Here is a 23,568-nt window from a genome sequence, read left to right as displayed (position 1 = left end):
ACAAAATTCTTTCAAGGACGCCGAGGGCCTCTGCGGCTTCCTTCACAGTACGAGGGGGCCTGTGTGGCTCATAGTGTGGCTGCTGCTCTTCAGGCTCTTCGTTCTCGGATTCGTCGCCGTGCATCACTTCCTTGACGATTTGCTCATCAGTCAGACAGCCTGCAGTGGCAACGCCATCAATGCCGATATAATCGTCGAGTGTCACTGCATCAGGCATAACACTTCCGAAATCCTGCCCGTCATCGGCACCGTCGTTCGGCGACACTTCGGCCACTGCGGCATCGCTGGAGTCGGGTACAACAAAGCCACTGTGCCTGAAACAGTTGGCAATGGCGTGCGCAGGCGTGCTCTGCCACACATACGCGAAGAATGCTAACTGCGCTCAAGAGACTCACGTCGTATTGTTTGCCGACGTCATGGCACAGGAGCTACAGTGAAATCTCGGTATAACGAACTTCAGGGACCGCGGAAAAATGTTCGTTATTCTGAAAGGTCGTTATAGTGAAAGCCCCAAAAATTTACCATAACAATAGAATTTCCGTAACGCAAACGTCCTACCTTTGCTACGGTACGTCCTTGAACTCGTTTCTCACAACAATGCACACGTGAACGTCATACAAGGCACGTTTATTTGAAATAGTCCGTGATCGTTTTTTTGACGGGTGCAGCACAAACTCTGCGTCACGAATGATTCTAGACCGTCCGCATTTTTATCCGCCGCTTCGGTCGCTGTTCCGCTTTTTTCTATGAATATGCGGAGTTTCCTCAAGTAGTCCAACGCATCTGTGGCCGACACGGACTCGTCGCGATCTTCGGGTGCTACCGTGACATTGTCGTCCATGTCATCGCTGCAATCCTTTAAGGTCCAACTGCATGCACGCGAGTTTTGAGCGACGGCCGACAGGATTTGCTGTCGCGGAGGGCCATCCATCGCCGTCGCTTGTCGCAGGGGTGCAATCGCGAAACGATGCTATTTCCGATTCCACACGGCTGGCTGATAGCGCTGATAACGCGGACGGACCGTCGTTCTGACCACTGGCCAAGCGCGAAAAGCACGAAAGGCATTGGAATTTGAAATAGAATCGTTCCGCGATAGCATCCCAGGTTTCTGGAAAGCCAGAAAACATCGCTTGTCGCCCGGAAGTGAGCATGACGATATCCAACAACATGGCAGCATCTCTGACCCTTGCTTCGGTTGCAATTTGCTCGTGATGCTTCCAATCGGCGCGTACTTCAAGGAATACAAGTTATAGACTACCTTATTTACAGCCCCATCTCACGCGGAGAGCGAGGCAGCGGCCGTATTTTGTCGTTATTTATGATCGACGGTTCGTTTTGATGTTTCGGTGGTAGCTTGCTGCATTGGTGGTAGCTTGCTGCAATGTCAACATCGTCGTCGTGTGAGGTAGCCCTTCTCCCTGCGAAGCAACGATGTGAGGCGCTGCGGCTTTTCTTAAACGTTCTATGACAGCAAGAGGAAACGTTGTCGAGATGCGCCTCGTGGACTAACCCCAACATAACGCAGTTTGCAAAGTGCGACGTAGCGTAGGCAGCGTACGCTTCCGGGCGCCCCATGGGATCACAGCAGATGCTACTGCCGCGGTTAAACATAAGATTGCGAAAAAAGGAAGTCCCGAAACGCTTTTATGGCATCTTTATCTCAAACAAGACAATAATAAATTTGGCATGTTGTCATTCATCTACTCTGTAATTCTTTTTCGTAATTTGCCTGCGTGCGCGCAATAGTTTTCAATCGAGCAGCGCGACGGAGCCCGTTTGTAGGAGCTGTTGGTTTGTCGCAGTTGCCTTCGCTCGAAAGTCGCGTGCTACGCATGCGGTTGGGCCTTTACAAAACCTGATGCGTTGTCGCCTCCGCAACGAAGGGAAAAAAAAAAAAAAGTTCTTCGCCCGCGTCTTTCTCCTCCCGTGCCATCTCAGGTTTTAGCGGGAGGGCGTCCGCTCTTTGCGCTGCGTCGTCTGCTACCTTACAGCTCCGACTGCCATGACCGATACACTGAAATCTAAGAATCCTCGCATTTCGGGATATAAGTTCGTAGTACTGAGGTGTTGTTAAGATTACACGGGAATTAAATAACGATTGTTATTCTGAAATGTTCGTTATTCTGAATTTCGTAGTAGTGAAATATTTTTACATTGAAACTATAAGCAGTCGGCACGGGATTTCTTAAAAGTTCGTTAATTTGAAATGTTCGTTAATGTGGTGTTCGTTGTAATGAGATTTGACTGTACTTCTTGCCGGGAGAGCCCATTTTTCAGGGCACGCAAAATTTCTACTTTGGTGGTGAAGTCCTTGGCCTCGTACTTGGGCCGCTTCGCCGGCGTTGCCATCGGCGGAGAGTACGTTCACACGAGAAGTCAGCACAAAAGCACCAGCAACAATCAAGCTAAAGGAGCCGTACTGAATTGTTCCTCGATAAAACGGCGTTCAACGATGCAGCACACCAATGGGAACAAAGCAACAAAAATGACACCGCGCCAAACCCACACGCCCAACACGCTATCACGCGCGAAGAAAAGGCGTTCAACCAGTCTCAAGTCAAGCCAAGCCGATAATTGATGTCCATTGTGATGCTGCGTTTGAGCTTCACTTTTGTTCCGAATGGTTCTTTTTTCGTTTTCGAGCCTCGCCAGCGGCCCGAAAGTCGCCGAATTATTCGATTTGCGGTCAAATCTGTCCGAAATAACGAGCGCCCAGTCTCATAGAGTGATGCATATATTTACAGGGACCAGATGACATGTCCGAATTAACCGATTTTCCGAATTAACGAGAGTCGAATTAACGAGCTTTTACTGTATATTGATTTTTTTGGTTTACTAGTGTGGACAGTGAGAGCAGTCCCCTTTGCCTTCAAAATGCTGTGTGCTATGTATGAATGGAATTTACAGTTAAGGGGGGACACGGGTCTTAGAAGGCCGAAAATCGCGATAAAATCGACTTTTTGAAGCTGACATTTTCGGAATCTATATCTATTTTTGCACAAATCTACTCAGTTTGTAGCTTCTATTTTCATTATTTCCGCCGTAAAATCAATCTGTAACACCAATATGAGGTTTGTCTGAGCGCAAATTGACGCTAAAATCGCGCTCTTTCCGCGCCGAACCGTTGCCGGTACACACGGGCTATCGTGGCCATCTTGATCTCGTTTGGGCCCCGCCACGGTGGTCTAGTGGTTATGGCACTCGACTGCTGACCCGAAGGTCACGGGATCGAATCCCGGCCGCGGCGGCTGCATTTTCGATGGAGGCGAAAATGTTCGAGGCCCGTGTACTTAGATTTAGGTGCACGTTAAAGAACCCCAGGTGGTCGAAATTTCCGTAGCCCTCCACTACGGCGTCTCTCATAATCATATGGTGGTTTTGGGACGTTAAACCCCAGATATTATTATTGATCTCGTTTGGAAGAGCCGTTCTTCATCTTCAATTTCCCGCCACCGCTGGCTCGCCTTGCTCATTGGTTTTCTAGCAAAAATGCGTCATCGAGAAGTACAATCGCGCGATTCTATTGGCTGCTTGGGGCACGTGACAAAATCTAGGCATCCGATTCGCCAAGTGGCGTTTTCGGCGTCTGCTTCACCGCCGAGACGCGCGTGAGCGTGCGCCATTTTGTCCTGGCGCTGTCGCCTGCCTACAACTATGGGTCCTGTCATCAAGAAGTTCTGCACCAAACACAAATTCGGAAAGCGGGTGAGGCGATCGCTAGCCGAGAACTTCAGGAAGCGCCCCGCAACGACCCAAAACAACGAAAATGACGAACTCGCAGCGGCCGTCGACGCCAGCGTGGTAGGCCTAACGGACGCTAGCCCTTCGAGCCCGTCTGTTGCCGACAACGTCGCGGAAAGCGGCCGTGTGCGTCACGACACACAAATTCTGCAGCCCCAACAGATAGAAGACAAGAAGAAGAAGGCAGAAGAGAAGCTGCAAGAGATTTCATCTGTTGCGGCGACGGAACGGAAGCGCAGACTTATCGTAAACGCGCGGACGCCGCGGGTTCCCCATCTGATAAAACGACCTTCACCATCCTGGACTTGGAGGCGGTAAATGCTTTGATAATATTGCATTTAAAGTGCAAGATTTACAACGGAGACACCGAGATCAGGAGAGGCGAGCGGGAATACGGCCTTGCCGTCAAGCTTGAGCTAGTGTGTGTGAACTGCAGTGACAGGTCGTCAAAGTGGAGTTCGCCGCGCGTCGACGGACAGCAGAAAATAAATCCATTCACAGTAAACGTGCTCGCCACCCGCGCAATGCAGGCTACTGGCAACAGGCAGACTGCTTTTAACGACATATTTGCAATGATGAACATATCGCGTCGCGGCCTCCACACGAAAACGTGGCAGGCGTACGTGAAGAAGAAGCTAACACCTGCCGCTACTCTTGCTGCCTCGAAACTCATGAGTGAGTGCGCAAGTTCGGTTCGCGACATCTACGCGGAACTCAACGTGGACAACCCGGGAAACATCGCCGTGTCATACGACGGATCGTGGATGACGCGCGGGCACTCGTCGCATATTGGCGTCGGTACCGTCATTGAACTGATAAGCGGCCTCGTTGCAGCAGAACTTGAAAAAAAGGCATGCTCATGCTAACAATCAGTCTGATTATATGCCTGGTGCATATTAATCACTAAAAGTATGTGTGCCTTTGATATTTTTCATTCTGTAATGCTAAATAAAGTTTTAACCTTTTTTGCTTATTTTCTCAAAACATGGATTTTGGCCACTTCCCTCGTTTGCTTCTTCTGTAAAAGTCAACCTAGGACAGCTAGAGCTACAATTCTTTTTGCGCAACCTAGCTAAATGTGTGTAAAAAGCAATGCTGCAAGCAAATTTTCAATCTGCAATTCCAATTTTTTTTTTATATTAATTTAAAATTTTCTTGTTTTTGGCTAGGTGTAGACCATGAACTCATTAGTGCTGTAAATTGAGAAGTAGTTGTTCGATTTCCAATCAGCTTGCAGCGTTGCTCTCCTTAGGCTTTCTAGTAACTATATATGGGTTTATAATGATGTTATGTTGCATAGATAATTTGTTATTGTTTCGGCAAACAATGGAATGAGATTACTAATTATCTCAGGAAATAATTGACCTGTGTAAAATATAACTGGATAGTTAAATAAAGCTAAAAAAACTGAACAAAGCAGTGCAGTTTCATCTAACTTGGCCAAGAAATAACCTATGTTATCTCTAAAAACCATGTCCCCCCTTAAACTTCGTTGCTATGTTGATGTTTGCGTTTTCTTGATGTCTTAGTGCATTGAAACTCCTGTCGGGATTTTATTGTAGTACGGATATTTTTGCTTGCATGTACACCACCATCTGAGATGGTCGTGCATTGGACTGTAGTAGCACGTTTTGGTGGCTCAGCATTTCGACAAGTGTTGACGCAGAGTTTACGTGCTCACGTCAAGTAGTTACATGCAAGAGATGTTCCGACTCGATTTTTCCTGCCATGGTTTATACTTCTGTTTGTGCAGACTGTACTCGCATGTTTCTAAGAGCATCCTCGCACAATATGCGATCTGTACACCACCGACTGACGCACCATTGTTTTGCAGAAAAAAAGCATCTTCTGCGCTAACGTAAGCTTTCCCTTTTGCTTCTAATCGCACTTTCAGCATACTGGCACTATGCAAGCTCTTGGAGCACGGAATTCAGACTAACGACTCTCGTTTGGTGAGCATCAACGTCAAGGGGGACCGGGTGATCAACATGAACGAGGGCATTCGGACGAGGTCCAAGAGCGCCGCCAGTACGTATGGCGTGTCCCGTTCCCTTTATTTTGTGGAAACCCGCATTCACGATATGGCCTTTGTCTTGCTTGCACCTTTCGTCAGTTGCGCACATAAATGACCACGCATAGGTGTCTTGTCAAAAAAATAGTTATGCTTGCAGACACATGCATGAGAGAAGGGAAGTGGACAGCATAAACACACCTCTCTGTAGTGTCCGTGTCTGCGTGCCTCAATTTTTTTGGATGAATCGCTACCAAGTAGCTCTGCTTTGTGTCTTTTTAAGCGTCTCATTTGTATTCAGCCAAGAAGTTACTGCACTAGCGATTTGTCACTCCCTGTGAAAGAAATGTAAATAAAAAAATCAATTAGTTACAGGTTGTTTGTGCACAGAAACGACCACAAAATTATTCAAATACTAATCGGCAACCTTGAGAAAAATGTGTGTCAACAAGAAAATGAATTGCACAGCCTTCTACAATGTAAACTGTAGGGGCAAACTATGACATGGAAATGATAATCAGTTTTAGTTTTGTAACGGTCATGTCTGCCACGCAGACCAATGTGCATTGTGCGTCGTCAAATGATGCGATGCTAGCCACCTAGTCTCTGGTATGTGGGTTGTGTTTAACGCATTGCATCTACGCAGGAACTCTTGCCCTTTTGTCTGTGCTTTCTTCGCATGTGCCTACGCAGTAGTGAACTGCATTTTGTGTTTAAAAGAACAATCGGCATGCGATATCAAAGCCATACATAACTGCCTCTTCGCAGCTGCCTGTAATTTCACGCTCCTCCTTCGTTTTTTCTTCCGCAACTGTTTCAATGGAACTCGCAGATCCAGACCAGTGGACAGAGATTCCAGTCTTGGTCAAGATATACAAGCTTATGATTCACGAGCTGAGCAACTGCCTTGACCACGCAATGATCCACAAGGAAGAGGATGACTCTGAGGTGCTGCATTCATTTGCTGCTATCAAATATTTGCTCTAATAGTGTTGTATCAAATGCGAAGCATTTATTGCGAACCTAAGGTACTTTGAGCGTTTCTATCTATCTATCTATCTGTCTGTCTGTCTGTCTGTCTGTCCGTCTGTCTGTCTGTCTGCCTGTCTGTGTGTGTCTGTCTGTCTGTGTGTGTATGTATGTATGTATGTATGTATGTATGTATGTATGTATGTATGTATGTATGTAGCCGCCTACGTCTGAGTGCTCTCGTGATCGCCTCCTCAGCTTGGTGTCGACCAAAATTGCCATGGGAGGGTAAGAGGGTTCGGTGAATACGACTACTATCTGGTAGGGATGGGCGAATACAGCCGAACCCGTTTATAACGAACTCGAAAGTGTCGCGAAAAGTGGTCGTTATATCAGTAGTTCGTTGTATATGGGCTCGCCCTTAAAAACGTGCGCTTTGCGGTCAAACCGTTTTTTTTTTTTTTCCTTTGTGCACTTTTATTAAAGTGCTAACAACTCCTTCGGTGACAAGCTAAGCCTACTCGCGTCGTGAAGCGACGCTCGCTGCGTGCTCACGAGTGAATTAACCGCCTTTGCAATGAGCTGACACCGTTTCACCGAAGCGCGGTACCGCGACGTGGAGCCGATCGTCCCTGGCTAGTTGCGTGCAGCGCGTCGCCTACTCGGGTCGCGGAGTCACTGCCGGGCCGCTTGCTGTATGCCGTATACGCGCGTTTGTACGTTCTTCGTGCTTGCTTCACTCCGGATCGTACACGGATGCGGCGACTAGTCTCTTCGGTCAACGCGGCGAAAACAAGCATTTTCCAAGCAACGCGCACTACGTCTCCGCGATGCTCTCGCGGCCCTGCACGACGATGCGCGGCACACTTCATTTGTCACCTATAGTCAAACACGCAGTATACGCTCGCTGTCAGTGCATCGACGTTTCTCGGTGCCCGCGCCGCTCAAAAACGGCGAGCTACTTTCGTTTCTACAAAGCGACGCGCACTTTAAAGCGGTCTCGCACGACGCGGAGGCGGCAAGCTTGCGAATGGCAGCATGGCTAAGCATGGCGCGCTCGTACCGCCGTCAATCCGCAGTGTACGGCGTACGCCACACGCGCAGCCGAGCAGATATCTACAGATGACTGTGATAAGGTGGTCGGCTATAAGGCATAACGGCACGTTTATCGACGGCCGCCACCTCGCCTTCACTCTTTTTTGATGCTTATCCGCGAAGGCATCGCTGCAATCGCGCGGAAGTCGTAATCACCGATCGACCGGTCTCTGCCGTTACCGAAAAGACGGACGACTTTTTGCGGCACATTGTGGCGTCGACGAGTTTAAGGACGCAGTGAACCTTTTTGCGATGGAAAGTTATCGCGGTTATCACTTCTTGCATTTATGCCTTCTTGCGTTCCAAGGCATTGTTTGGTTCATCGCAGGCGGTCGTATACTATAGCTACAGAGAACGGCGTCAGGAAAGGTCACCGTGCGAAAGCTGACCGCAAGGCTTCATGCTGCCTACTATTTTTATTTTTCCTCACTGTCAATCTACCACTGAAGAAACACCTGGAAAGTGAGCGACCTCGCTCGCAGCGTCCGAAGTCTGCTTGCGGTGCTCGCCGATCTGGGTATCTTAGTCGCGAGTAAACGGGAGCGGGGCACGCGCGAGCGCGCGCCCCTGTCACGCTTTAGAAGGCATGCTTTAACTTTTTTTCGCTTCGTATGCGCCATATTTTTACCGCGACCGCGTCTCAAGTGTTCGTTGTAAAAGTAGGAGGCTTTGAAAAATGTTCGCTATATCTGGACGCAGCTTCAATGGTTAGCATAGGAAAATCGTAAGTGCACCCAAATATGGTCGTTATAACCGATAGATCGTTATATGTGGGATCGTTATAAGTGGGTTCGACTGTAGTGAATTTGAGGTTCGAAGTGAATCCGAAGCGAATAGTGATTTGGTCAAATAATTTCGAATCGAATAGTTCAAATAGTATTTACCGCATATTGTTAAGAAAAATGAGCATTTTTGTATGACCCCTGCACTTTTTAGGATTGGAACTAGGTATGAGTGAATGTCACTTTTTTGGTTTGAAATGAAGTGGAAGTAGCCTTGAATAGTTTCAAGATTTGAATAGCAGTAAGGTGCAAGTTATAAGTGGTGCAATACGTTACAATTTAAAAATTACTATACTTAGTACATATAAGCCCATATAACACGCTTTTAAACTTAAAAAAATATGTACATTTAACCGTGAAGTGTGGCTTCGCGGCAGTGCAGATTTCCCCTGGATGGGTTGTTTCACGGCACAGCAACTAGACGCAGTGAAACCACCTTTACAGGGGGTATGTGTGGTCAAATGCATACATATATTCGTTCATTTCGAATACTTCGAAATTTCGAATAATCTAAATTCGTATCGAAGCGAATTCGAATACTGTAATATTCGTTATGTGGCGAAGCAATTAGTAGTAGGAAGGAGGCAACATCGCGCGCTGTAGCCGCTGGGCCATCGTCGCTGTTGACCATCTAACGCGATACGCCGAAACCGCCGCCCTCCCAGCGGCTACAGCGCGCGATGTTGCCTCCTTCCTACTACACAGATTCATACTGCGTCACGGTCCACCCCAAGAGCTTCTCAGCGATTGAGGCCGTGTCTTCTTATCAGAAGTCGTGGAAGCCATTCTGAAAGAGTGCCATGCTGTTCACCGCAAAACTACTGCTTACCACCCGCAGACGAATGGCCTAACCGAACGCTTTAACCGCACGCTCAGCGACATGCTGTCAATGTACGTCGCCGCCGGTCACACCAATTGGGATGCCATTCTGCCCTTCGTCACTTACGCCTATAATACCGCCCCTCAGAGCACTACCGGTTTTTCACCCTTCTTCTTACTGTACGGAAGGCACCCGTCGCACACCATCGACACGATACTTCCATACAAGCTGGATCCATCTGAGTGTGCGCCTATTTCTGACACAGCCAGGCTTGCTGAAGAGTGTCGCGAGCTTGCCAAGGCATTTACGACGCAGGAACAAGAGCTGCAGAAGAGCATTCGCGGTGGCACCACCACTTCTGAGCCTACGTTCCTCCCTGGAGCGCTCGTATGGCTCTCGGTCCCTACCACTGCAAGTGGCCTCTCTTCAAAACTGCTGCTGAAATACGAAGGCCCATACCGGGTCGTCGAGCGCACATCCCCGGTCAACTACTTGATCGAACCCATCGAACCAGCTTCGGACATGCGCCGTCGAGGGCGCGACATAGTCAACATGGAGCGCCTCAAGGCCTACTATGACCCACTCATAGTGACGAGCTGTTAGGTCGCCGGACGGCTCCCTTTTCGTACCCGAAGTAATTGTGGCGAAGCAATTCGTACTGTTTAACGGTTGCGTTCTCCAGCGGCTCCTAGTGGGTCGTCCTCTTAAAAACGCCGCTCGCTCTCGGAGCCCGTGCTCTTGCCCTGACTGTCGCCATAGCGAATTGTCGCCGAGTCCCGTCCAATAAACCGCTTAACAGTTAGCATATTCTAAAGGCCCGAATATTCGCCCATCCCTACTATCTGGTCATGACATGAGTAACGTGAAAATCCTGTCGTGCACGTTGCTGACTGCTTCGCATGAAACAGATTCCGACAAGGTGCGGGATCTGCCGGATTTTTTACTAAAGAACTCTGTGGGGATACTAAAAGTAAACACTAAGTCAATATAGAGTGTGTGGTAATGTTCGCTCAAATTATTAGCTCAGTGTCAGCCTCAATACCCTATTAATGCTCTCGCTTATCATGACAAACATGGCGTGCTCATCGTTTTCAAATGTAGCATCATACTTTATGCACAGTGGCCTTTAGAATTTCACTTATTTCTCCGTACTTTTCACATGAATTTTAAAACTGTAAAGTCACTCATTGTATTGTTTTTGGTTGCATTGATTTTGTCGTGGTGTTGTGTTCTCACTATGCATTTGTGTTGTAATTTTGTTCTGTGCACAACTGAACACGCTCCTCAGGACTGAAGTAAATATTAAGTTAGCAAAGATAATCTGGTCACATTTGCTCAAGTTGACAATTGCCCTTAGGTTGCATTGCACGAAAGAAACGACAGTTGGTAAATTTGACTGTATGTGGATTCTTCTCTTCATTTTCTTCTTTACTTTTTTTTTAGGATGAAGAATGGGAGGAAGAAGGAGATATGGAAGGAGATGCCCCAGAGCACATCATGCGCCACTTTGCCCCTGCCTCAGACTACGCAGGTACGTCCGGTTATCTCATGCCGACATTTTGCAAAAAGGGCCTCAGCCCCAGGCTCTTAAGACCAGGAGTTCCTTTAGGATTAGAAGTTTGCCAAGAAACACTCCACTTCAGCAACACCTCCGAAGGAGTTACTTGACACACCCATTCAGTTCAGCAGTCCCCTTTGTAATACGCCCCAAAGAGTTCCTTGAGAGATGCCTCATCAGCAACACCTCACTGTAGGAAGCTCGATGGAGTTGCTTGAGGAACATCCCTTGTTTTACTGCTCTTCAAGGTGAAGTCTAATACCTCTGTCATGTTATGTCATTTGCAGTAGGTGATATACTGAATGTCATTGCAGTCTTGCGTTCCTGGTCTACACGGGTATACACAGTGGCATTTGCAAAATGGCATTGACGTTGATGTTAGCAGTCCAGTGTGCTTTTTTTACTTATTAACCAAAAATATATCATCCCAAATTCGTGTCGCCAGAAAACATGGGAAATTAGTATGCGACAAAAGAAAGCTGGCGTACATATTTATTTATTGTTTCTCAGGGCTGCAGCAACGTCATAAACAGCTCTGAATGATTACCAGTAAAGTTTTTAGGCATCAAGGATCATACTTTTACTGGTAAATATACAGCGCGAGTGCAATTAGTGAACCATGTGTGTTGTGACCTGTAACAGCTAGTAGCCCCTTCCTAATATTCGTTCGCTTTTCCGCATGAGTACTGAGGCAAAGGTGACTTCAGGATCGCTTTGCACGCAAGGCCAGAAAAATTTTAGAGCCGCTGTCCTTTGTTGGTATTATTTTCTTATTGCGGTGGTGTTTGGGATGTTTTTCGGGAGATTTGCCACCGCGCGCGCACAGTCGGTAGGTTTGCTCAAAATTTGATAGCCTTCCGTGTAAATCGAAGAGTTGGCAAATGTGTGTGTCCCCAAGAATCATGCATGTTACGTTGCGAGGCCTAGCTCCTTCGCCAAGACTGTCCGCTTCCCCTTTTGGCCCCCGTCCACCTTTCATAGGATGTCTGATTGCGAGGCCATGGCTTGCATTGATGTGGCAGGCACATGTAAACTCGGTGCAACGAAGCTGCCTTGAGTACAGCAGCACAAATCAATGCTTTTAAAAGGTGGGGGGAGCGCGACGCCAATGCCATTCGTAATCTGAACGTGAAGGCACATAATGGTGCATTTAGGCCTCCAAGATTCGTGCACACGATCTTGGAGGCTACGATCCGCCACTGGCGGTGCGGCGCGGCGCTCATGCCCGCGCTTGGGTTCCCCCACCTGCTCATGATTGCTGCGACTTCTGCGACAGCGCGGGCAGCAGTAGCATACATTCGTATCAACCGTTGCGGGGTGAAAATCGGTTCGCAACAACCATACTCCTTTAAATTGCAGGTTAATGGGCCTTGGCCGGGCCCACAGGAAAATTCGTATCGCCCCGAAATTCGTACGAGCCATGATCGTATCACCGTGGTTCTACTGTATTATTCTCTGCTGACGAAACTGGACTTGCTTCCATGGCTGATGAATAGATATTGCATGCAAAATTCTGACCTTGCCACCACGGCACGACTTCACCAAAACAACATGGAGGAATCGAAAATAAAAAAAAGAACAGACGAGCATTTGTAAATATGGCCGACAAAACATTGGCATCAAGTTGTAGTCTGGAAACAAGAATATAGTTGGGTCATTCCACACTAAACGTCCCAAACATTGCGCTCGACCCTCTGCAATTGTATTGTAAAAAATTGTGGACGGTCATATCAGTGCACTATATGCCCTCGGAAAGTATTTTTTTGGAAAAAAAAATTTTTCTTGTCTGTTACAGTGATTTGAATTTTGCCGTAGCAGGTGAAATATAGGTTGCGATAAAATGCTCTAAAAAATACAATACTTTACGGAACGCCTTAAATATCTGCTGTTTACTTGAGAAGGAATGGCACTATCTTATTATCGCCTATTGACGACCGCTACTTTGTCTCACGATGTGCTTTGTGGTGAAGCAATGCTGCGATTCTGCACCCATTTTGATTATTTTTTAAAACTTCTACGAATATTACAGACAAAATAGGACTTTAACACATGGCTGGATAGTTGGCAGTAAGCGTGTAAAAAAAGTATTGAAGTCGATGACCGAGTAGTTTCGAAGTGGAAGGGGCACAAACGTTGAAAAATGTGTGAAATGCCCCACGTTCAGGCACATGTAGAGTGGTGATGCGGTCCAAGGAAAAATGCACTCTTGGTCTCGTTGGGAAGAGTAAACAAAGGAGATTTATTAGTGAAAGTTTAATCGGAGTGTTTTTTGTTTTAGGCGAGAAACAAAAATTTATGTTGAGCGTTCACGGCGTGCCTGGGCACGGGCCTGTAAGTCCGCTTCACTGCGCCGCTACTGTTCCTTGGGGCAACTGAAGTATGCAGCGGCCCAAGCATTAATAATAGCCTTAACATTGATTACAATGTTTAAGTTATCAATTTTGTAATATTTTCATTTTGCCAAGCGCCTGTTGTCAGGATTGCACATGTAGCACTTGCATGAGTTCAGGAAATACATTCAGCAGGCGAATGCCACTAGCTGTGAATGTCACTCGCTGTACCCGTTTAGCAGCAACAAAAATGCCATTAACAGCTAATCACATTCGCTGCAAATGACATTACATGTGCCACATAACGGGTATAACCAACACTAACCCAATCTATCACGAGATCATCACTAGCGAGACATAGCTAGACAGGCAAGGTTGTATTCATGGCAGAATGGTGCAGAAGCTGAAGGACTAGAGAGAGCTGACATGCATGTACCGTATGTGTGTATTGTTCATTGTTTTCCTTCGCTCGCGCTGTTCCGCCGAGAAATTTCATAGCATCCGGCCCACGAGTGATGTGCTGCTGAGTTTCGACTTGCACATCTTGGTGCAGTGTTCGACCCGGATGGCGATGACGACAGCGATGACCCCGATGCCATGGCTGACCCCATCTCGCGCACAGACGTCCATTCATGCCTTGTCCAGTTCCTCGTTGGGCTCTCGCGGCAGCCGTTCTATGCCAAGTTTTCCGAGCACCACACCCCTCAGGAGCTGCAGGTCCTCCAGAATGCGGGTGTGCTGGCGTGACAGGTGGAGTCTTCGTCGTCTTCGCCGCCATCTCCGCGTCGTCCTTGACTTGCTGCAGTTCCTCGTACTTTCCTGTTCGGGAAGCGTGAAATGGCACGAATTCCGCATCGTGCCCTCCTCTCCGTACGCCTTCCGTAGATTGTACATATGAGCCAGTCGAGGTGTACAGTAGCTAGACGAACGCCAGGTTTGTGGCAGTAATATTTCTGTCAGTTGCAGCTGCGCAGTTGTTCAGTTTGGTGGCGAGTATTTGCAGTGCGTATTGCCGCGTGAATCAAAAGTAAAAAGCGAGAGTTAGGCTGAGTGCTACATCATCTGTGCACTGACGTGCGACCTACAGTGGTGTTCCGTATTGCTTTTGTAAACGTGCTGCATCGCACGGCCTGTCCAAAGATTGCAGGTGATTGGTGTGAGGCCACTTGTAAGCATTTGTTTAAACAGTCGGTGGCGAATGTTTACTGAGAACCGGAGGAGGCATGATTTAGCCATTGCTGCTTGGAGCAGGTTTTGTGATTCAAGTCAGCTATGGTGTTAGTCTTGCAACAAAAGCATGTCGGTTTTCTTCATGTTCATGTGGCTCTCTTTATACCTCTCTAAGGTGTGCGAGTGAGCGTGTTTATATGATTCGGTAACCACAAATAGCAATGTATTTCTATTCTGTGCTAATGGTAATCTTATTTTTTATGGCAGGCCTCAAATTAAGCGAGCTTCTATGCTGAATTACGTTAATTAATATAACTTCTGGATTCGAAATGGATGCAGTTCTCCCTGCATATGTGACAGAATATGCGTATGGTGCTCTTTTTATTGTAAAACATTCGGTTATAAGGCTTAGATGGGAGTGTACTTTGCGATCTTTTGCTTTTCCTTACATCCCTCTATTGTAATACTTTCCCCGTGCCCTTGGGCTGGACTTGCATTTGTTTTCCTTCAAACTATGATGCGTGAAGGGATTGATACTTCTGGAACTGCTCCTTGCATGTCTTATTAAATGCTGTAGCTTCTTTTCTCATGTCATGTAACCGTGGCGTGTGCTACATCTTTCTCTTTAACATCGCAAGGAGTTTTGTAGTAATTTATTGCACGTAGAAGTGACTGGCAATGCTAGTTTTTTACTTAATGAAAGAAAGGCCTGCTAGCCTAAGAGGGCCAATGAACTTTCGAGCCTCAAGTTTGCGACTTTCTCGGCAGTGTTTGCAATCTTCTCCTTTTTCTTTGTAAAGAGCTTGTCTTGAAATTACTGTGCACCTTGTTCTGCTTGAGGCTGTCAACCTCAAATCTTGGCTATTCATTTGACATAACCCTATAACTATACCGAGCACAATGTATAGATTTGGTTATACACTGTACAGGGAATGCCTCTATGTTGATTTGGTTGTGCAGTGTTCAAAGGAATACTGTCTTAGTTGTTTTTAGTTTATACTAGAGATTTCACAGTGATCTGCTCAGCAAGACGCTTTCTTTTTTGTCTGAAGTTTCAGTTTCTGGATTTGGGTCATAATATACTAGCATTATCTCAGTGCAACAAGCCAAATCTAAACATCTAATAGTCTTGCAATCTCTGTTTAGTGTACTTGTATATAATAACGCACCATTGAATAGTTGGAAATGAAATGAAAAAGTTAGTTTGCTGTAAGTAGGAGAAATTTTACTTTGCATTGTGTGGTGAAGCTCTCTCTTTTGAGGACAAGGAAAATTAAGCGAAAGAAAAGTGCTGCTATTGTCAGTGCAGTGAAAGATCATAAAAATGAAGTGGCTGTTCATTACACTGTTTTGTTTAGGCATGGTGTTGTGCAACAGTGTCCTTGCAATGAGGAAAAAAAATGTGTAGCTGGCTTAATTTCATTGTCGGTTACACTGTATTCCCACTTTTATGTTACTCTATGTTCACACATGTTCGAAGAACATATTGTTGACATTTTTGTTTTAATTTTGCTTTTTGCTTACGTCTTGCAGCTTAGAGTCTCTCCGTACAGTTGAGAAATGCTTCATTTCACAAGCATAGACGAGTGTAAATTTTTTTTAGTGGCAGCTTTAGCGTGCGTCTGTGTGTGTGGGTCTTTTTTTTTTGCAAGGGAGTACTTTTCGCTTTGACACGCATGTCCATTGAAACTTTTTGTATGCCATTCCACTAAGTCCGTACGATTTCCGTATAATTTTACGAAGTACGTTTGGATTCCATGTAAATTCCCTTAGATTTCCACAACAATATTATGGATAACATATGGAAATATTGGAATGCATACTGAACATTTTAAATACGGATAGACACAGTGCTTGAGCCGTTTTGGCTGTTGTTGGATTTTGAGCTTTTTCGCAAACGGAGACCGTACCTACGGTACAGCTGTTTAGCCTTGCGTCAGTCTAAACCAGGATGCTTTGTTCGCCCAACTGGTACGAATGCGTGTAAATAGCCACATTTTTTATACTGGTGCTATGACATAAGTGTATTCCACAGTATCCGTGTGATATCAGAAAGAAAAGTCTTTGAGTGCGAGATGTGCGTTTGTGGTGTCGTCCTGCCGTCAAGTCGTCATCTGACCACTGACCTTTGGAAGACTGTTTGCAAATGTAGTTATGTGTACATAATAACAGCAGCTTCACGCTTTCTTGGTATAACCATGTGCAAGTGTCCTGCGTGGCACGGAGAACGTTTCGTGTGCCAAAAAAAAAAACTGGCTTGTACATGTCTCATACAACCACGTGTGCTCCGTCTCACGGAAGTTCAGCACTGCTCCTCGACACTGGACTTTTAGCTTTTGTTTTTTCCCACCTGCGTTTCTGAACAAGATTATGTGGATTTTCACAAAGTCTTTGTCCTTTATTCTTCCACTGTCTTTCCTTTATTATTAATTTCGGACAGTGTCCTTGCACTTGCTCGAGTGCAGTGTTAGAAAAGAATATCTATGGGCTCGGCTCACAGGTGTGAATAATAATTATGTGTTTTTATGTTTTTAAACTACACTATGATTGCATCAACGTGCATCTAAGTCAAAGCACATTGGCCTCTAGCATTTAGCCTCCTTCGAAATGCGGCCACTGAGGCAGGGATTCGATCCTGCGACCTTTGGGTCAGCAGTCGAGCACCATAACCACTAGAACACCACGGCAGGCCTGCACATGGGTATGCATTGACCGAATGGGAAGCAGCCGTCATAGTTCACAGGTGCCTGACGACGTTTGAAATATCTTGTCACGTGCATTGCACGTCGGCGTGGAGGAATCCAACACATCGATTTTCAGCTTTTGTCTCGGGCACGGGTGTGGAATAAGAGCTCTATTATTTGAAAGACCCCTAAATCACCCAGAGGACGAAATTTAGTTGTGGTGTTGCAGTTAGGTTCGTGTCTACAACGAACACATAGTCGCGAGAATTTTTCAAAATGGTGTCGTAATAGTAAAGTTTCACACGTTTGATCGATACGCGGCCCTTGTTCGCTTCGCCCTTTCCTTCGCTACGCTATGTTCGTCGGCTCGTCTCCCATTCTACAAGTGCTCCTTCGTGCAAAGAGGAATAGCAGGAAGCGCGCATACCTGCGAGCAAACAAACAGGTTCTTGCTGCTGACACGCCAAATGCGGCTGGTGATGTCGCAATCAATGTTGTGGATGGCGATATGGTCTTGAGAGAAACACTTGAAATGTTAAGGAAAGTCACAGTTTTGCCTTAGGGGTGAGGCAATGAATGCTGTAGCAACAAATTGGAATGCCACACGAAGAACGGCAAGCAGCTGGAAACTTGCAGCGCGCCGCTCGAGCACAAAGGACGCACGAAAACACAAACAGGATGAGCGCGAACTAACAGCTGTCACAGCTCGACACTTGCAGCGCGCTGCTCATATGCAAAGGACGCTCAGAAAGAACACAGGTATACACAGGACGAGCGCAAACTGCCACAGTTGTTACTACCTTGTGTTTGAGCAGCGTGCTGCAAGTTTCGACCATGCACAAACCAATGCTCTTATACTCTGTTCCAGAAGTTCCGTGCAGCACTGTGGAAGCTACAGGCCTTCTCGACCAATCAGGAGGGCGAGCACATCTAAGTGTATCCTTCCGCGCCCTGTCATCTGCTAGCGGCGAGCGCTGCAGCGAAAGCCGTAAGAGCGTCTCGGGACACTGTGCAACTGCGCAGTGAGATGAGCTGTAATGGTGAAAGCGGTTAAATATTCTCCTCGGCACCGTAAAAGCGCGCGTCTTCGAGATACTTGCACGATATCGAACCAGGCGCCGCCATTTTGACTAAGGAGTGACCAAATCTACCACCGCGGACTAATCACAACCCAAGACTGGGTCCTCTGCGGCGCTGTGGACGCTCGGGCTGTGCGGACTACTCATAAAAGTTTAGACAGTGTCGTACCATTCCTTGGTACTTTATAAGTAAAAACGTAACACATACGAGCCACAACAGCGTTATTTATTTCGTCATGTGCATGTTATAACACGTACAAGCAAGAACTCTTTCTTCAGTATCATGGAGCCACAAAAATTGTTTTATACAGAAAATGCGACAAAATCGTCATACAAATCACAGCTACGACACGCAGAGAAGCCTTCAAGTAAAAATCCTCCGACGAGACCGCTTGCAAAAGCCATGAGGACAAACAACGGGCTACGTATATGGGGCACTACATCTCGCTTCGCAACAACCTGCGCTCGAGGGTCGTGTAGCCTTGGCTCTGCTGCACGGAACTTCTGGAACAGAGTATAGGTTTTTTTGTTTTTTTTTTTTAACTGCCGTGCGTGGAGTGTCCCCTCTGCGTCTCCGGCCTCGCGGTGACGTTCGACGCATTAGCCCAAAAGCCGGCTTATTACCACCGTCATTGTGCTGTAGTAGCCGTTTCGATATCTTTATACCAAAATTTGCACAGCATGACATTAGTGTATGAGGAACACAAATGACGGATCACAACATGAAAATCATGACACGCAGGTCACGTAAACCATGATCTGGCCGCCTGCGTGTCTGCGCTGTGGCCGTGTGGTTGGCTTTATATAGTATACCACAAAGCACGACATGAGTGTATGACGAACATGAATGACATGACAAGAATATCATTACTTGCGTGTCTTGTACGCCACCTGCGTCGCGTAACATCTATCCCCGCAGTATGTATGTTATGTGATGTATGTCGTATGTTATGCATTTTTTATATGAAGAGTCTGTCCAGACTCTCCATATATGGCTCTGGGGGCCGGTATAGGGAGTATGCACTTGACGTCATCCGCGAGGAGCGCTAGCGGCGGGGTCGCCATTTTGACGGTCCGCGCACTCGCCGCACGCGCAAAAAACTCGCTGCACGCGCTGTGTCCGAGATCCTTACGGCACAAATGACTAAAGACCTCCGGAGCACCTCCTGCACGCCGACGCATGGACAGCACGGATGGCGTGTACGAACGGACCTCTAACATGGCGCGGCGATGGTGTTGCCGCCTTGCGGATCAAGGCTCAGTGCATACCCCTGTGTAAAACTGCTGGGCGCCACTTCACTTCGCTTTGTCCGCGACGCCACGTTTCATGTCGAAACATCTGTATTCGTGTTTTGTGAAACTATTCGCACTGCGTTACAGTTTTCTTTCGTCCTGTGAACTTATGTGAGGTGCGTGGGCGCAGGGAGCGATGGGCAAGAAGTGTTTCGCCCCACGTTGCACGACAGGGTACAAGTCGTGTCTCATTGTTTTCTGCACCGAAAGAAGAAGAGCGCCTTCGGGTATAGAGGAATGCCATACCTCGCAAAAATCGGATGTTGCAGTCTATCGACCACCTCTGCGAAAGGCACTTCGAGCCACATCTGGTGACCAAAACCTGGGAGGCTCTCTACAGCGCTAGGCAATGTCTTGGTTCGCACGCCCTGGAAAGCGTTCCTCTCGAAAGATGCAGTGCCTACTATATTTGCCGACTGCCCTAGCTATCTGTCGAAAGAGGAGAAGGAATAAACGTTCATTGTACGAAGCGATATCGCGGTGCTAGTCCCGCGTCTACCCTAGGTGGGAGGTCTCCTCATTCCAGGAATCCTCTGGCCTTCGCTGCCTTCTTGGCCCTGGCAACGAGACGTTGTTGGTCCAGGTCCTCTGAGGCGAGCTTGGCCTCCCACGCTTAGAGAAGGTCCTCGTTTTCTTGACCGGCGTTACAGGCGTTCGGCGAAGGCATTGTGTCTGTATATTGCACGGGCACGCGAGGATCATGTGGGCCAAGGTATCAGGTACGCCGCCAATTGGGCAGAGACAGTCTTATAACGTATGGTACAGTCTGTGCATTAGTATACCGTGGGTGTAAGTGTTGCTCCGTAGTCTTAGCATGGTGCTGTCCTCTTTGTTGAGCTTTGAATGTGGTGGTGAGTAGCCTCTGAGTTCTAGCCTTTGATGTTGCAGTATTGCAGAGTATGTGATGGGTACGGACTCAGACTCCGTGGACGCAGTCTCGGCCCGGAAGGCGTGATCGCGGGCGCAGACAGAAAATAAAAACGAATAGAGCTGAGAGGCACGGCAACACCGCGCCTTTAAGAAGCAGCGCAAGAAAATCCCGGAATGCACTGACGCAGTTTTCGGCATGGATTGTGCGACACTGTGTGCAGGTGCGCTTAGTGGTTGGCGGCCCTCGTTCGCGTAGCGCCATCTGCGAGCACGTGCGTGAACCCGAACAAAATTTCGCTGCGTTGAGTCACCTCCTGCCTACACCGTGCACTGAAGAAGGCATTGCAAATGCCCAGAAGGGCAGTTTATATAAAATAACTATAGTTTCTCCCCAACCACTCCCCTTCTGCGCCATTTCTTTCTTACAAGTACACTGCACTTGTAACATTCGCGTGCTGTCCGTAAAACAATTCGTGCAAACCGAAGTGAACATGTGCCTTTGATACTAAGATACATGCTTTCGCCAGCGTGATCGTTTGGTTATGCACAAGGAGGTTAAAATATTTAAACCTCTTTGGTTATGCATACGTAGCCATCCTAAAAATTCCGCGCTGCCGCCTGATTTTTCTCGCGAGAATTCCGCGTAATGATCGCACCCCAAAGTCTCGGTCATAATTTCTGGAAAACACGAAGTGCGACCATTACGCGAGTAAATGCTAGATTAACTGCTCATGAAAAAATCCGTAAACAGGGGCTGGGTGCTCGAGCCGACGTTTCGACAAGTGGACTTGTCTTCTTCAAGGCTGGAACTGCCTTGAAGAGAAGTCCACTTGTCGAAACGACGGCTCGAGCAAGCCACCCCCTGTTTACGGCTTTTTCCTCGCAAGCTTCCATCTTCCACTTCCTGCCGTGTTTTTTTTTTAATTAACTGCTCATGTCGTACATGCACTGGCAACACCAGCCAATATCAGGCGACAGTAGTGACAGTAGCGAGCTCGTTACATTTATCAATAGTGCTCTCCCAACGGCTTTTTTCCAAATTAATCTTTCAATGCGCGTTTCGTCCCATGATTCTAACTTTGTACGATAGCCGTTTTTCTCCTTTACTTCACAAGTGGTTCTTTTTTTTTTTCTTTTTTTCATTTTCACCTGAAAGTGCTGTTTCTAGGTGAACCGATGAACTGCTTCTAAAACCCGAGCTTGCTTCCTACATAATGCTTCGCAATAAAACGGCCTTGCTCTCTTTTAACGAAAAACAGGTGGTAGCCGGCTTGCTCTTACGCAATTCAGAGACTGAATGCCCTCGTTCTCATTTGCAAGAGCAGGCAGATGCGTATGTTTCCCATATTTGCCCGAGATGAAGGAGGAGAGCAGAGAAGTCGGTCATAGTGTTCGTTGGGTGCGGTTGCGGTCCACTAAACAACGCCGTTGTGTTAATATACCGACTCAGTATATTAACTCTAAGCTGTCCTGATCAAAATAGGCGCCTATAGGCCGCCTGCGCTGCCTATCAGGGGCGTAGCCAAGGGGGGGGGGGGGGGGGGGTTGGGGGGATTCAAACCCCCCCCGAAATTTTTCAAGTTTGCTTGCGTATATATACACGCACACATACAAACGCACGCACGAACATACATAAAGCATGGTTGAACCCCCCCCCCCCCCCCGAAAAAAATTTCTGGCTACGCCCCTGCTGCCTATAGGCGGTACTGTGAAAAAGAAAAAAAAAAGCGATGTGTACGTCCGTGGAGTGTTTTGTTTATTTTCTTTATTTATTCTCTTGCTAGGGCACGTTAGACTTGCCCGCCCGATACAAAGGGATCAGCCTCACATCGCTGATGAGGAACACTCAGCTTAACCAAAGCTTGTGAATGACTTTTTATGTATATATGTGCGTTTGTGACTGTACGTACTATTTGTGTGTATATGGTGTATATGTGATCATTGTATATATCATAGTCATCACCCGACACCTGGAGTAGCAAGCCAGGCGACAAACCAGGCTAACCTCTCCGGGAGTTTCATTAAGGAATATTATCTCTCTCTCTCTCTCAGCCTCACATCATCATTATCATCGTCATCAGTGAATCCGCAACCGAAAAGTATTGGGCAGCCCGATCGCTTGTGTTGCGCCACTGCTTTCAAAGCACTAAAGACATGAAAAGCTTCTTCCACCCTTACACGTCACGCGAGGGGAGTAACCAAGGCAAACCATAGGCGCGCGCAGTGCTCTCGATTGGGCGGAGCGAAGTTTCACCGCTGCCTCCCCCTCCACGTTGGTCGAGTCTGAAAAAAACGAAGCCTCGCAATGGATGCAAAAGGGAAAACGAAGCGATATGGCGTGCTTCTCGTACAACGGCCTGTCTTTGGTCCTGGGCTTTTCAGGGGTAACGGTGGTAAGGAGACAGCTCCTGGAATGCAACGTCAGCGTTCCTCGGTCGCGCATTATCGTCAAGAACCTTAGCGTGCGCAGAGCGTGGCGTACAACGTGGCCAACGCAACGCGCTTATCCCCTTCAATCACGAATTGTGATGCACTGTCTGCAAATGTGTCAAATTTGCGTGGCATGATTTCAAGACGCTCACTATTACATTCCAAGAAAGAAAACGAAGGAATGTGTCGTTTTGTGGGAGTTTAAGTAAGTAATGTTAATTAGCGTGTAACTAATTATCTAATTAATTATGCCATCAGTAGGCTTCAATAATTGCATAAAAATAATCTACTATTAGGCCTGAAAAGCATGCACACCTTCTTTTTTGGTTGTATTCGTTTCGAGCGGAGAAAAAAATTACTCTTGACGTTGGTCGTGGAACGCGGCACGTCGAACGATCGTCTAACATGGTAGTGTCTTTTGCTTCGATCAGCAGTAAAAGAGAAGAGTCTTGGCAGCTTTGAGTATTTCAATCACTCAGTAGCTTCTGATGATCATCCGTGTCAGCAGCGTTTGGTAGCGGATATTGTAGTAAGAAAAGTGATTTGCAGCGTGAGTTCAGTTTCAACAAGGGGCGCAATAAGAATGCAGGAGACAGAGCAGAACGCTCTCTTTACTCTCTATAATAATTTAAACCATGCTCTACCAACGAACCCCATTGTGCACACCTCTGAATATGTAGCACCTATCTTCGGCATAGTAGAACCTTGCCGCAGAAAGAGGAATACAGAAAGAAAA

At 47.1% G+C, this 23,568-nt stretch overlaps 1 protein-coding gene across 1 annotated transcript in view; it reads left to right on the top strand.

Moving 5' to 3' along the window:
* Positions 1-16,857, top strand: part of LOC119396363 (importin-9) — a 47,316-nt gene extending 30,459 nt beyond the window's left edge. The window contains exons 22-25 of the mRNA XM_037663555.2: positions 5,636-5,769; positions 6,585-6,700; positions 10,862-10,949; positions 13,860-16,857. Coding sequence (XP_037519483.1) covers positions 5,636-5,769; positions 6,585-6,700; positions 10,862-10,949; positions 13,860-14,053 — 532 coding nt within the window. The 3' untranslated portion in view covers positions 14,054-16,857. The remainder of the gene's footprint in view (positions 1-5,635; positions 5,770-6,584; positions 6,701-10,861; positions 10,950-13,859) is intronic.
* Positions 16,858-23,568: the final 6,711 nt, after the last annotated feature.

Source organism: Rhipicephalus sanguineus, chromosome 6 (assembly GCF_013339695.2).
Source record: "Rhipicephalus sanguineus isolate Rsan-2018 chromosome 6, BIME_Rsan_1.4, whole genome shotgun sequence".
NCBI classification, from domain to species: Eukaryota; Metazoa; Arthropoda; class Arachnida; order Ixodida; family Ixodidae; genus Rhipicephalus; species Rhipicephalus sanguineus.
This window is presented reverse-complemented; position numbering and strand designations above follow the sequence as displayed.